The sequence below is a fragment of the Xenopus tropicalis genome, chromosome 2, assembly GCF_000004195.4.
Source record: "Xenopus tropicalis strain Nigerian chromosome 2, UCB_Xtro_10.0, whole genome shotgun sequence".
Taxonomy (NCBI): Eukaryota; Metazoa; Chordata; class Amphibia; order Anura; family Pipidae; genus Xenopus; species Xenopus tropicalis.
This window is the reverse complement of record NC_030678.2, coordinates 64906596-64922680: the sequence shown is the minus strand read 5'-3', so window position 1 is coordinate 64922680 and position 16085 is coordinate 64906596. Positions and strand designations below refer to the sequence as shown.

At 39.3% G+C, this 16085-nt stretch overlaps 1 protein-coding gene across 3 annotated transcripts in view; it reads right to left on the bottom strand.

Moving 5' to 3' along the window:
• Positions 1-16085, bottom strand: part of mapk13 (mitogen-activated protein kinase 13) — an 82911-nt gene that overhangs the window by 47808 nt on the left and 19018 nt on the right. For all 3 annotated transcript variants that reach the window (XM_018091071.2, XM_031895672.1, NM_001123470.1), the window contains exons 6-7: positions 3987-4034; positions 2276-2390 (exon numbers count right to left, since the gene is read on the bottom strand). In XM_018091071.2, the coding sequence (XP_017946560.1) occupies positions 2276-2390; positions 3987-4034 (163 nt within the window). The remainder of the gene's footprint in view (positions 1-2275; positions 2391-3986; positions 4035-16085) is intronic.

The window sequence follows — 16085 nt, the reverse complement described above, 5'->3', positions numbered from 1 at the left end:
TTACACTTTCATCGGGGCCAGGTTTGATCTGGTGAGTGCCATTGAGTCCTACGGAAGGTTTCAAAGCCTTAATATCACATTTGCGTTCCGAAGTCACAACATTTTCAGGCCGAAAAGTTTCGGAATGCAATAGTGATATTTTCGTATGAACAATAAAAGCATTGTCAAGACATTTTAGAATTACAGAAATTATTGTGACTTCGAATTTATACCATATTGCGTTTCAAGGTCAGAAAAAAAAACCGCATCTTAGTAAATGAGCCCTTAGTTTTTTAAAATATTGCGCTAGGGGGTATCACCTCACAAGGTCACACACTGGTTTTTAATTATCACAACTGAAAATAGTGTACAGCTTTTTGCATAGCTTTTTGCATATATCACCATTTCTGTGGCAATTATGTAAGCATATAAATACTTCTCTCAAACATTGTGCACAATTTACAGCAAGACATATTGCACTTGTAATTAAGATTTTCCTCACCTATATTTAATTAAGATTAATTAAAAATCTCTCTATACAATGTAATACTGCTTGGATAGTGCCACATTTTAAATTCTCTATCAGTCTTTTTATCTATAATTTGTCAACATGCCATCTTCTAATTTCTCTTTGAGAAATGGGTGATTAAGATGGTGTGGAGAACATTTTGTAGTGTAGATAGAGGGAGGTGAGAGGCCTAGGGTGATGTTAAGTGATTTTTGTAAATTTTGTTTTTGAGGTGCTTAGCAATATCTTGAGCAGTAACTGAAGCACACAGAGGAGTGAGGCAAATTAAAGGTCGTGCAGGCATCCTGCTACGAATCAGGTGTCAGTGTGCCTATTGGCACAGGAGAGCCCTGGAGCAACTGCTACCTTCACATTGCCAGTAATTCCATGGTTTCTACTGCAGCCTGCAGTGATATTCACAGCTGTCTTGCACCTAAAAAATATTGTATGCAACAGAGCACCAGAAATTATCCCATCCAGACTTGATTTTCTGCTTAATTTTGTTCTTTAGTCATTCAGTTTATCTGGTGCTCCCCCTCACAGCTGCAATTACATATGAATTTTGTGGAAAAGTCTGCATTCTGGGTAAAAAACATGACAAAATGCATCTGAAATTGCATTTTGCACATCACGCTTAGGTTTGTAAATGAGGTATTGAAACAGTATTGTCAAAATGACTGCAAAGGTACACAGTTAACAACAAGTATTCCAATTTGTTCAAGGTATACATTTTTTAATAACTTTTTATTTAAGGCTTTTTCTTATTCACATTGCTCAATATGCAGTCAGGTTAAATGGCTTTTGATAAAATGGCCTGTCATGCCCCTGACCCATCTACTGCAGTGCAGTACATTTGTAGTTCCCAAAAGCTGGGAAGCCAGCTCTGCTATAAAATATTTCAAACATGTGTTGAAAACAAAACTACTTTCATCATTATAAGCTTCATGTTTCAGTTATGACTTACTGAAGAGTGTACTTAAATATAGTAAATGTGTATATATAAATGGCTTGTGCAGCATGCTGCTATCTTTGCAAACAAGCTGTTTAGTACATGAACAGAAATCTGTGTTTTATAATATATCTGATAATATATCTAATATATCTTATTTAGAACAGCACCAGCCTGGGGTAGCAGCGAGCGCTTCCTCCTTCCTTTTCGCATGCGCCGGCCTACGGATTGCGCCGGCAGAAGAAAAAGGAAGGAGGAAGCGCTTCCTACAGGTACCCTGGGCTGGTGCTTTTTTCTCCTAACAGGGGCACCAGCCCAGGGTACAAGGTAAGCGATCTAAGTCACTTGGGGGTGCCTAACATTTTGGCACCCCCAAGTGACTTAGCCTTTCCTTCCCCTTTAAAGGAGAAGGAAAGGCTAAGTCACTTGGGGGTGCCGAAATGTTAGGCACCCCAAAGTGACTTTAATTGCTTACCTTGTACCTGGTGCCCCTGTTAGGAGAAAACTGCACCAGCCCGGGGTACATGTAGCGAGCGCTTCCGCGTTTCTTCTGTGGCGAAATCCCTGGGCCGGCGCATGCGCTTTAGAGTGAAAAGCTGGCTTTGTTGTTAAAGTTTGGCTTTTTACTCTAATGCGCAATGCGCCAACACGGAAGAGGGAAGCGCTCTCTGCTACCCTGGGCTGGTGCTGCTTTCTCCCAGCAGGGGCACCAGCCCGGGGTAAAAGGTAAACGATTAAAGTCACTTAGGGTGCCTAACATTTTGGCACCCTCAGGTGATTTAGGCTTACCTTCTCCTTTAATCCCCCATATGGTTAATCCCTGAACATAGGACTCTTACCTGTTTTATTATAATGCATCCAGTTGAGAATGACCTCCGGGGCCCTGTACCAGCGTGTCACTACATAGCCAGTCATCTCTGCATCTGCATGCCGTGCCAGTCCAAAGTCTAATATCTGCAGTAATTAAAAGTATTTAATAAGGTTTTCTTTTGTTGCATCAAAATGCAAAACGATTAATATACTGTAGCATACTACATAAATTTAGCATACAACATAAATTTGTTATATGCTAAAGGAAATATTGTACCATAGACATTAATTCAGTTAGAAAAATGGGTAATGATTGGCAGAGGAATTGTAAGTAGTGATGAGCAAATCTGTCCCGTTTCGCTTCACTGAAAAATGTGCGAATCTTTGAAAAGATTTGCAAAACGGCGAAAAATTCATGAAACACTCTAAATTCATGTTTTGATGCATGCTATTATTTTTTTACGTGGGTGAAAATTTGTTTTTGCGTGGCTTATTTTTCCGCTGTGAAGTTTTGCACCCATTTCATACCAAAAATGTCATAAAGTGTAAAATTTGCCACGAATCCATATCTGCCGAAAAATTTCACTCATCACTAATTGTAAGTAAAATATGCCACATGGTGATTTTCCTGCATCTGTGCAGTTTTCTTAGGAAAATTCTTGGCTATGAAAGGTAAAAAGATATTGTAGATCACTTATAGATGAGATCAGAGTTATCTCAGTACCACATTTATTTACATTCATCATTTTCTTCTCACATTTGCATATGATAAATATTGGAAATGCACCTAAGCCTATAAAATAATTAATCCCATTCTGCATTTGCATTTGTACTGTTTAATTTTAGGCTTCTGTCAATCACTGAAATAGACATTGAAAGGATTGTCCCTTTTTTGAGGACAGTAACATGCTTATTTTGGACTGAGAAGACAGATGATTTGAAAGAGGTGTGAAAGACTGGAAAAACTTTCCCTGAACAGAGGAGGGGGCCTGCAACACCACTTGTCAGCAACTTACAGTGCAGCTTTGACATCCTTGCTTATTGAGAATCATGGTACTATTGTGACTGGTCATACTTTTTCACACATTATTTCAGACAATGCCTAACTGAATATGTTCAATGCAGCCATTGTGATTGGGTGTCTGTGACTGTACTACCCTCAAGCGTTTAAATATCGGGGAAATCCCTACCACCCATTTAAAGTGAAGAAGCCACTCGGATGAGTGGGGAAATGTTTTCAAGAGAACTCAGAAAAGTCCAGTTGTTTTAGACTTAATTCTACTAGATACTGTATATCATGACCTGGATGGTCATGGTGCTAACAGCTTCTCACCTAGATACATATTCAACTCTAGCACTTATCAACTACTAGTGGTAGCATTTGAAGGAACAAATTGCAGCTCTTCTCTGTAACATCTACACTGATTGCGAAAAACACTTTCTCCATAACTTTTTACTTTAATATAGGCATGCCTCTATGTATCCAATGTTCCCAAACACATCCACAATTGTGCTAATTTTCTTCCCAACACTAGTCACAGGACTCCCTAATGTTTAATTGTTTATTTGGGTTCTCATTATCTAGTTTTAACAGCTTTAGTGAGAAAGGTTGGGGAGCTATTAAGCCCCAACTGAATAGGATACAACTGTAAAAAAATCCTTATTCTAACAAAAAAGGTAAAATAAACACTGAATTTCCGCTGTACTATTGGAAAAATGAATTGTTCAGTTTATGCATACCTTTAACTCACAGTCTTCATTAACAGCCAGGTTTCCAGGTTTCAAATCCTGTAACAAAAAAAATCATTATAATGTATTTTTATTCAAGGTTTATTTAATAGTTTTCTGACTGCAAATCAGTAATCAGTTCAATTCTGTATGAAGTTTTCAAGTACACTCTCCAAATACAGTGAAAAGCAAACCTCCACTACCAATCTATAACGTTCAAGTTAGGTAGGAACCAGTGTGCGACCGCTGGATGCAAAGTCTGACTCTTACGGTATAGCAGGAACTCCCAGCCTTTCCCGGTCTTCACCGACGCCCTTTTGGGGCCCCGGAACTTTCCGCTGCGGTCCAAGCTGGGGTCCTGCAAATTTTCAGAGTTCAGATGAAAATACGAGGTACCGGCAAGGCAAAGGCAGAATCGTAGTCGGGGTACAGGCAAAGGTCGAGGCAGGTAGCAAGAATCGTAGTCGGGGTACAGGCAAAGGTCAAAACCGGAAACAACAATCAAAATGCTTGAGCAGGTACTGATAAATAACCAGAAGCCAGCTTGGGCAATGAAACACTGAAGGAAGGGGTTTAAATAGCAGATTTTGGCACCAAAACAAAAGGAACGGGAAGAACTAAAAACCTACACAAAGATGGCGCCTAAAGCTTCAAGGCGCGCAACTGCGCATGTCAGCGCGTCATCGCGCCATCGCGCATGCGCAGTAACGCCGCGCCCGTCCCCGCCGAACCCGGAAGTGTGGGCCCTTGCCAGAGCGCGTCTGCCGGCGCGAGCTAAGGTAGGAGAACGCGCCGGACCGGCAGAGCGCCTTACACAATCATTCTGCTAAAACTGCATCTAACCAGGGACGTCATCGTCATCATGGGGCTCCATAGTCATAGTTTTAATTGTTTAAACACATGCCACAAATACGAAAATATTAAAAAATCCAGAGTTCAAACAATTTGTTTTATTGATCTAAATTTTCTTCTCATACTATATTTAATAAAAATAGAACAACTACAAAGAAAGAAAACAATTCAAATGGAAACAAAAACTGTGTTACATCTTTCCAAAAAGAACAGGAAATTCACACACAATTGTAACATAAAAAAGGGATCATTGTAACATAAAAACAGGTCATTTACGAAATCAAGTACAGTGTGCAAAGTGCAACTTTTGGTATAATCACCATTTCTTTTACCCACAATGCAGCATTTTCCCAATAATTCCAGAGTTACTGTGGTCTCTAGGGGAGTTGTCCAGTTGCAGGTGATGCATCAAAATTAACACAGTTGTACTAGCACCTCATAGCAAATCGGACAAAAGTGTTTTGAAAAGTCCAGTTAAAGTCACTTCTAGTGCTTGTCATACATGGCTAATTTCTTATGTACCAGTCTGCTATATCTTTTACCAGAGCCTGCACTGGGGTCCCCAAGGTTCCCCTCCATTAATGGATGCACTTGTTATTTATTTGGAACAGGAGGCAGGAGAAAAGCTGAACACAACTATATGGAAAATAAAGCCATTAATATATATATACTGCTGCCCTGCAGTGATAAGTTTTGTGTTTGCTATAGAAACATTACTATAGTTTTATAAACAAAACTGCTGTGAAGCCATGGGGGCAGCCATTCAAATTAAAAAAGTAGGATGACCGGAGATGCCCACATGCCCGCTTGCAGAGAGAGCAAGCACGCAAGATTTAAAAAATTCTAATTCTTGAAGGCAATGCATGTGATTTGGCAGAACAGCACATACATCTCCTGCATGGTGTGCACTTGTATTAGAGAGTCGGTGCGCAACCATGCAGGGCGCACCTCCTTCTTAAGTGACGTCTAGCGGAGGGTGAGGCCTGCAGCTCCTTCTGGAGAAAAACAAGACAGCTCCAAGTGCAAAAGGAAAAAAAAAAAAAATTAACAGGCCAGTGGTAGTAATTGGCAGGCTGAGGCAAAGTCCAGTAGCAGGCCAGACGTTGGGACAGGCAGCAGTAAAGCGAAGTCTTGGAACACAGGAGGACAAGATCATTGCAAACAACTTAATGATCAAACAAGGAGCCAGGGCCAGGCTTATAAAGGGTCTAAACTGATTAATGGACTGCACATGGAGATAATGAGGTGAGTGGAGAAATGGAGCAGAAGGCAAGAATACAGCAGGTGCAATTAGAAAACTTAACAGGACTGCACAAGGACCTCCAGTGGCTCAGAAGGTAAATGCACCAGCAGTTTAGAGAATAGTCCAGGGATCAAATCCCAGCAAGATCCTCCCCCCCCCCCCTCCCTTGGATTGTCCACCGGGCAATTCCAGGATCCTGTGGGTGCTTTCCTTTACAAAATATGTGTCTCTTATTAGCATTTATAGAAACAGCAGTCCAAAATTTGTTCAAGGATATAATAAAACTTAGTTTAGAAAAGTCCATAACAGCAGAAAACAGCAAACCTGCAATCAAAAAGGAAGTTACTGACCAATTAACATACTGAAAAACACTGTGGAAATAAAATACTTTAAAAACAAATAGGACAAAAGAGAAAAGCTGCTTCATAAGAAACCAAAGCAAGATTGGTGCCAGAACAAACGGTCCACCAAAATCAGGAGCCAGGGCAGAAGCATCAAAAGACGCAGGAAGAATGGCAGGTGGAAAACGAGGACCATCAACAGCAGGTGGGATGCCATGACCAGGAGCCACAGTGAGTGAGAAGCCAGCAAATGAAGGACTGCCCGAAACAGCAGCAACTAGAGACTGACCGGCCAAGACATTGACAAAATAAACAAAAGTAGTCAAGACAGACCGAGAGGCCAGGTCAGCTTTATCCTCCAACACGAAAGCAGGATCAGGCACAACAACTGGCACGGAGGCAGCATCAGGCACCCCTGGTGGCACAGAGGCAGGATCAGGCACAACCACTGGCAGGAGCTGGTGACTGGAGTACTGGCACAGAGGAAGGAGCCAGTGACAGGAGTACTGGCACAGAGGCAGGAGATGGAGACTGGACTGCAGGCACAGGGGCCCGGAGACTGGACTTGCGGTTACAGAGTCAGGACTGCGGGTACAGGAGCTTGAAGACAGGGCTGCAGGCTGACAATCCTTCCCAGAAACAGGAGCAGCGGGCTTGGAAGCCTTTGGAGGGCGAAATTACTAGCAGGCTACTTAAAGTATGGCACTTTGTTACGTTCAGTCACTATGGAAAGGCAAGCAGAGGGGAGACTATATACTGGGAAACCTGGAGTGTACTAAATGGCAGAACAGAGATTGAATGCAAACCTTTAATTTAGGCAAAAACATGGCAGCTTCTTGTGCAAAAGTAAAACAAAAGTAAATATACAGGCCAGTTGTAGTAGTAATTAGCAGGCTGAAGCAAAGTCAAGTAGTGGGCCAAAAGTTGTCATGGAACACATTTTTTCTAAAAAGGTAAAGATCACAGTAAAATCGAAATATAACTTACATAAAAGTAAAATATTACTTTAAAACTTCCATTCACTTTGGTACCATAAAAGTTAATGTTTTGTCCCCTTCTTTTTGTCAATTAAAAAATATAAATGCAGTATGCTAAAAGCTAGGGCTATGCAATAAAGTATTAAAATCTGTTCTGAATTATAATGCATCATATTTCAAGTTCTCCAAATAGCTTCTTTAAAACAATTTATCATTTTCCATAAAACTATAAAATGAGCCTGGGATGCGCATTGCATTTGTCCATAAAGAATGACAGTATAGTCCATGTTCCAGAGTCCCCCTACCAGCTTTAATAAAGGGCTTACTGTTCTCCATTCTTGTGCATAAAAACAGTTCCAAAAGAGGTGTAATACAGCCTCTTCCTAAAAGTAAGTCATTCTGGGGCATTTAGGCTGTGCTGTCAAACCTCTTTTGTAATGGAAAGCACTGGTAGGGAGACATTCATGCACACAGGCCAAAGCCAAGTCTTTCTGTCAATTAAAAAGCTCTTTGTGGCACACCCTGGCCCATACACAATTTTCACATTAAAAGTTAAAAATTGGGATCAAATCTCTGAGACATAAAATAAATAAATAAGTTGAAAATGAAAGAAAAAGTCCCCCATACTTTTATTTTGCAGGTTCAAATCACTTATGGTGGCTCTTAAAATCCAATAAAACCAGGAAGGGCTAAAACAAATAGGGTTTTTAACAGATAAAACACCATCCATGTTTCTTGAGTATTGGATAAAAAAGGACCAGTAATTGTCAGAATGATTATTCTTAAAATATAAAACCAAACATTTTGTAAATAAAAACTGTTTTATGTCTACCATCCCCTTGCCACCTTTCTCAGGCTGTTTCATCATAAAAATTCTTTTAATCTTTCAATTTTAGATCCCCATTTAAAAATAAAAACATGTTTGCACTATTTGCTTTAAAACCAACACAGATTGGGGGATAGGTACAATAAAATTGGCATTTTAATCAATTAAAACTTACCCTCCATAGTAAGGTTTCTTAGGGCTCTGGCACACGGGGGAGATTAGTCGCCCGCGATAAAACTCCCTGTTCGCGGGCGACTAATCTCCCCGAGTTGCCTACCCCTGCCATCCCACCGGCGAACATGTAAGTCGCCGGCGGGATGGCAGACGCGGCGGCACGATTTCGTGCACATCGCCGAAAAAGACTTGCGAGTCTTTTTCAGCGATTTGCGCGAAATCGCGCCGTGACCATGAAACAACTAATTGATATACCTTTTTCATCACCACATTCCATGTTTCTTTTCCATTGTCTGAATTAAAAACAGCGCCTAAAATCTTGAGTCCCTTTGCTGTGTTGGGCAGTCTGACAAGGCGTCCCAGTCCCAAACTGTCAGCATACAGCTTTTCTTAAAATTTATTTTTAAGCTAGAGACACCAAAGAATGGATCTGTCCTTTGAACCACTCTTTTTTTTTGCATAAAATATTTCATCCATGTACCCTGTCACTTTTTCCTGCCCGGCACATAGACTCCGCAAATCATTTTGTCATGTCTTACAGAACATAAAAAGCAGTGAGGACAACTTTGTTTGACACCACATTTTAAGTTAAAACATTCAGTCATAAAACCATTTACTAAAACATGACTAGTGCAGTTATCATAAAAGGCTCTTAAGGATGATAAACATTTTCTTTAAAACGCCAAAAAGAAACACATGGGATATGTAGTGAAAAGCCTTTTTAAAATCAAGAGATAAAATTGGCAGTTGCTGTCTACGTTCCTTCACATACCAAATATAATCTCATATTAGACTAGTTATCTGGTGGATCATGCGCTCAGGGATCCCATCTACTTGTTTGGTATGGATGACCTGACCTAAAACCTCCTTCAATCGATTTGCCAACACTTTGGCAAGGATTTTTTAATCAGTGTTAAATAAGGTAACAGACCTTCAGCTTTTCAAGTCACCTTCCTTAGGGAAAAAAGAAATTACCCCTTTTTTCCAGGAGGCTGGCAGCTTTTTATCATAAAAACTTGTTAAAAAAAGACATAAAACATCATCCTTTAAAATATCCCAAAACCGCATATAAAACTCAGTGGGTATCCCATCTAGCCCAGGAACCTTATTTCTTTTAAAACTCTGTATAGTGTCAAAGAGCTCTTTCTCTGTAATAAAATCATTAAGGCTATCTGCCACATCATAATTTAAAACAAGAGTAATATCGTTAAGAGCATCTTTAATAAAATCACTATCAATAATTAAGAATATTGCCTCTGGACTTCTCACCTTCTATCTCAGTAATTAATTCTCTGGATCACTCAATTTTCCTATAAAAGTACCTGAAACATTTTTCATTTTCTTCAACGTGCTTGCCTCTGGTCTTTAAAATTATATTTTTTGCTTTCTCCTCCAGTGAATTTTTAATACTTTGTTTAACAATAGAGGTTTCTTTCTCAACATCACAACCAATATCTTTAGAGGGTTTGCAACTGGGTGTTTAATTTTCTATAAAACTCTCTTTTCTTTTGCATTTTGTAAGCCAAGCTTTATAATATAACTCTTAATTCTTTCTTTAACAGTTTCCATCAGGTTAAAATATCAGAGTTGTGCACATTTTCCTGCTGCCATACTTTAAAAACAGTGTTAAAATCATCATAAATATCAACTTTATTGAGCAAGGTGGTACAGGTATAGGACCCGTTATCCAGAATGCTCGGGACCAGGGGTATTCCGGATAAGGGGTCTTTCTATAATTTGGGTCTTCATACCTTAAGTCTACTAAAAAATTAATAAAACATTAAATAAACCCAATAGGATTATTTTGCATCCAGTAAGAATTAATTAGCTGGGATCAAATACAAAGCACTGTTTTATTTTTACAGAGAAAAATAAAATCAATTTTAAAAATCTGAACTATTTGATTAAAATGGAGTCTATGGGAGAGGACCTTTTCTGTAATTCAGATCTTTCTGGATATCGGGTTTCCGGATAAGGGATCCCATACCTTATTTAGTTTCCAGAAAGGCCTTCCCACCTTTTGTTCGGTCATACTTAAAATATTAAAACATACAACTTTGTGGTCAGAGATAACTTTTTCCTCGTGTATGCATTCCAGCTGTGTAAAAGTTTTATATATAAAAATAAAATCAAGTCTGGAACCATAAGTATTACTTTTCCAAATGATTCTCTTTTCCATTGTTGTGTCTTGGTGTAAACACATAAAAGCATCTTTTAAAAATCACCCATAATATAATTTAAAAGAGTGGCTGCTAACTTATCAGCATGCCTAGTACTCGGACCATATCTGTCAGAATCATTTAAAACAAGGTTGAAATCACTAGCTTAAACTTAAAAAAACACCATAAAAACATTTCAAGTTTCAAACAGTTCAATATGTTCTTTTGGCTTTGGTGATGCATACACATTTAAAAGATAAAACATCAATAAACACAGATACAAACATAGCCTGCCCTGGTAAAAATTTCTTGTATGCTGTATCTTAACCGGCCTCTGAAACTGTATGGCAACTCCCACATTTCTGTTCACATTAGATTCAGACCACACAGACGGGCCATAAGTCCAGTCTTGGACATAGTTCTCATAGTTGTCCATAGATGGAATGGAACATTCTTGCAGGAATAAAAGTCACATTAAAAGGCACTAAAAAGTTAAAAACAGTCCCCCTTTTCAGCTGGCTCTAATGCTGTGCACTTTAAAAGAAAGACCTTTTAAAACAGCCATGGTGAGATAAAAAGAAAGTTCTTAATGGGGACTTACTCAGTGTCAGTGCTGCTCCCCGAAGAGTAAAAACCCAGAACCTCTGACAAATTTGGCACAGAAGCCAGAAATTCTGACCATGGGGAAACCTGTCTGGCTTGGATTTCTTCTCTCTGTGAAGAATCACTGGAGATGTCCTCAAAGAGCAGAGATGTGGTCCCTGCTTCCTCAGACAGTACTGCAGCAGCTGCTTTAGCAATATCGGTGTAAGAGAAAAAAACATGTTTTTCCAGCAGAGTGCACAGCTAGAGCTGAGTTTCTATAGAAACCAGAAACCAGCAATACCATCTCTTCGTTGGCTGCTGGACTAGAGTGTGGTAGCATAAAAAAGACGCCGTTGTGCAAAAAAGTGCATGGTTGCGTTTCACAAATTTTTCCGTAGTTTCACTAATTTTTCTTGAAGCGAAACAGGACAGATTTGCTCATCACTACTGGCTAGACCCTCTACAGAGAGAAGGTCTCTTAGATAAATCCCCTGCAAACTCAACTGATAGCAGCCCACGAACTGCAAGAGAATGGGACACAGTTCCATCACAGCGCTCACCACTACAACCTCAAACTTCTCTGAAACCAAGACCTCAAAGATCTCCAAAATGACCAGGTCTTTATTAGACATAATCCATTACTACAGTTGTTATGGGCTAAATGCCTATGACTATTTGTCTGTACAGAGGCCAAGAATGAATGCTGCCCCATCTCCTGAAACTTAGGGCACTGAAGACGGGTAGCCCCAGGTTAGACACAGGTTAAAACTACGCTTAAATGGTCATCTGCTCTCAGGACTAGTGAATATGCATATATAATGTACCACTTAACAGGGATCCCCATTCTTTTATACCCATGAGCCACATTCAAATGAAAAAAGGATTGGGGAGCAACACAGCATGAAAATGGTTCCTGATGGTGCCAATAAGAGCAATAATTGACTACTTAATAACCCCTATGTGGACTGGCAGCCTATAGAAGGTTCTGTTTGGCATTATACTGGGTTTTTATGCAGCCAAAACTTTCCTCCAAGCCAGGAATTAAAAAATGAGCACCTGTTTTGAGACCACTAGGAGCAACATCCAAGGGGTTGGTGAGCAACATGTTGCTCACGAGCCACTGCTTGGGGATCACTTACTTAGAATATGAAACCCACAATCCGGATCCAGGCGTTCCACTTCCATATAGACTAATTCTATATAATAACCATCACATTAATAACAATTACCCACAACGCTAAAGGGCTACATTTACAGCCTAAGCGTAAATTAGCATTGGAATGATGCCTGCACCCGGATATTATTTGTGTACAGGAAACATATTTTACAAAGACATCCTACCCAAAAGTACTTCCACCACATATACCATAGACACTGTCTAGCTACTACTGAGTTGCCTTTTTACCTATCATAGTTGATCATGCTGACATTGACCCTGAAGGACAATTGCTGTCCCGTACTGACACATTATACGAAAGTCTCATACACATTACAACAACTTATGCGCCCAATGATAACCCTAAACAATTTTATAACAAAGTTGCACACAAAATCACAAACACAATAGTCCCAATAAACATCTGGGAGGGGAGACTTCAGTCTCACTCCCAACCCACAAAGTCCAACCCAACCATTAGCACAAAATCAACCAAAGAAGCAAAACAATTTCAAGATACTTTCAATAAAACTTCCTTAGTCGATACCTGGAGAGAATTCAATGGCTCCACTAGGGGCTACAAATTTTACTTGGGAGCACATAAACAATACTCAAAGATAGATCATATCTTGCCCCCCTCACATAAGCACTCCAGCAGGTCCTCATTTTATTTGCTTCTATTTGCTGCTCACCTGCAGCTTAATCAGGCAGCTACGACTAAAGCTGAGAAGAAAACTGCTATACAGAATTATTTCCCTGAAATCACCCTATGCATCACCCTATGCCCAAAAGGCCACAATCCATGGACACCTAATTCAATTAAAAATAAATCAGATACTGAGGATCATGACCCCTCAAGGGAAAATCATAAGTGACACCTTATACTCCTTTACACTCCTTTTACAACCATAATAAAGCCCCAGGCCCTGACTGTCTGTCAGCCCTATATTACAAGAAATTTGCAGATTTATTGCCCCCTCATCTCAAAAAAAATGATTTGACAACATGGTAACTGGCAACAAATTTCCTCCAGAGCTACTAATGGCCCATGTCACCCTTATACCAAAACCACAAAGAGGCCCTTTGCACCCAAAGAACTACCACTCAATATCATTATTAAACCTAGACCTGAAAATATTAACATAAGTTCTAGCCCAGCGAATTTAACAGATAATAATAATAATAGATAGCATTATCCAGAAGGATCAGGTAGGGTTCTTACCCACACGACAATCTAGTGATAATGTCAGAAAAATTATGAATATAATCCATCATAAGCCAACACAACCAAAAGACAGTTAGGAATTTTAACTCTAGATATAGAAAAAGTGTTTGTCACCATGACCTGGAAATATCTCTTGCAGCAATTGGGTATAAGGGATCCCTTTGCAAACATATTAGAGCATACTACTTGGATCCTACAGCTAAGCTAAAACTGCCATTTTTTTCACCCCAAACTATCCACATACAAAGGGGAACAAGGCTAGGAAGCCAGTTGTCCCATGCCCTTTTTGTCATGGCAATAGAGCCTCTCAGCATAGCCATATGAAGTCATCAAGACATAAAAGGCCTCACAATTGGACAAGATCAACACAAAATGTCACTGCTTGCAGACAATGACAAAAGTTATTACTTAATTATATTCTCAATTTAACCAAAATCCGGAGACAAACTACCCTTTATGTAAGACTGGGAGAAAGACATGGGATCCTCCTTTACTATAGATCAATGGAGAAAATGCTCTACCACGACAACTAAAGGTAGCTATAACGTTACTCTTATGGAGACATTTATCAAATATTTCACAAGCCTACTATGTGCCTACAAAACTACAAACAATTTTTCTCTCATTTCCTTTAGGCTTTCGGAACTGCAACAATATAGGATTTATGTGGCATATTTGGTGGGCATGCAATACAGCTATGGAAATACGGAAGAGGATTGCAGACATGTTCTTCCACCTTTTGCATACAGAAATAAGAGCAATTAGGTTTGATTCTTGTCACAGTGCTGGCACAACTGTGCTAATTTTAACGCTTGGAACACCCTGGTGACTGCAACAATGCTGGAATTTTGGGACACAACCCTGCATTGTCGGAAAAACATGATGATTGCTCAAAAATTGTACTTTGCAATTTCATAAATGACCTCTATGGTTTTAGGACATCAAACTGAGAGTCCTAGAGTTCATATTTAACATATTTTTACCGAATATTTTTTTGTATGTCATCTTGTATGTTTAATGTATACATAATTGATCGCACAGCACAGTAAAATATGTTAGTGCTATTGTAAATACGAAAATAATAATGAATAAATAATAAATAAAAAAAGATTAAGTTGGAAGGAACATGTACACGGAGGTTACACATAGTAAGGGGCACATTTACTAAGCAATTATGAGATAAAGTCGGATTTTTTCTTGCTTCTAGATAATTTCAAGATTTTTGAATGGGTTTTTCCAGAACTCTATTTTTTCATTATTATTCCCATGCCTTTCAAGGGGAACTTAATCCCATCATTGTTTTCAGTTTCACCCAGTTTCAATTGAAACTTCAACACATTGTTGTTTTCCAATGCTCCTAAAATGGATGCTGGAGCAATCATAAAAAGGATTCATGGAAACGAACGTCCATTTATACTCAAATTTTTTGAGTTTTAACAATGCTTTTAACTCGAAAAATTCACGATTTTTTAATGTAAACTCATAGGGCTACCAAAACTAAGATCTGTTGGTCTTAGTTTACAAAACAAAGCTGGCTAAAGAATAGTGTACAGAGGATGGTTTCCCTACTTGGAGCAGGGTTCTTAGTGTGGTGCCTCAGGGTTCTGTATTGGGCCCAAATATATTTAATTTTCTCATTAATGACTATTAGAAGGACACTGGAAGTGTATCTGCATTTGCCTATGACACAAAACCATCCAGTCCATCAAAGATGTGTCATCCTTGCAGAGCAATCTAGACAAATAAGCAAAATTGGTTGCTAAGTAGGAGATTGGATTAAATGCTGATAAATGTATGGTTATGCACCTGAGATGTAAAAATATGCAGTTATACAGTTAATAGGAGAAGGGCCATGGGTACGTACAGCAAATGTCCAAGTCTAATCTTTTATGTCTTTATAAAACCTGTATAACTAGTTGATCCAGAGGAAGGCAAAATCCCTTCTGAAGCCTCTCAAATTTGCCTCGGGGGGGGGGGGATGGGGGGGGGAATTCCTTCCTGACTAACATGGCAATCTGACCAATCCTTGGATCAAAAGTTATTTTTAAAAACTGTGTATTTTCTCACTAGCTAAAAAGCCATCCAGTGCTTTCTTGAAGCTATCTAGTGTGTCAGTCAGTACGACTGATTCAGGAAGAGAATTCCACAGTTTCACAGTAAGAAACCCTTTCTGAATATTAAGGTGGAACATCCTTTCTTCTATTTGAGGGATGCCCATGTGGCTGCTGGAATGGCCTACTGCTGGAATAGCCTGCTACCTTTTAATACAGCTCAAAACCGTGTTTGTCCTTGCAGCAGCAGAATGGACCAACAAGATCAAATCTATGATGCTTTAAGTGGACAACAAGGGCATCCATTCAGATTAAAAGAAAGGAGTTTTTTTTACACTAATAATTGTGAGCTTGTGGAAAGCTGTTTCTGAAGCAGTTGTACATGCAAATACATTAGATATAGAAAGTGAAAATATAAATGCACAGGATATGCTAGACTGGGCCTTACCAATGCTTTGTAATGGTGAAGTATGACCTTTTTCTGTTTGCTACAGTCAAGTTTAGTATCTACAATGGGCCAAA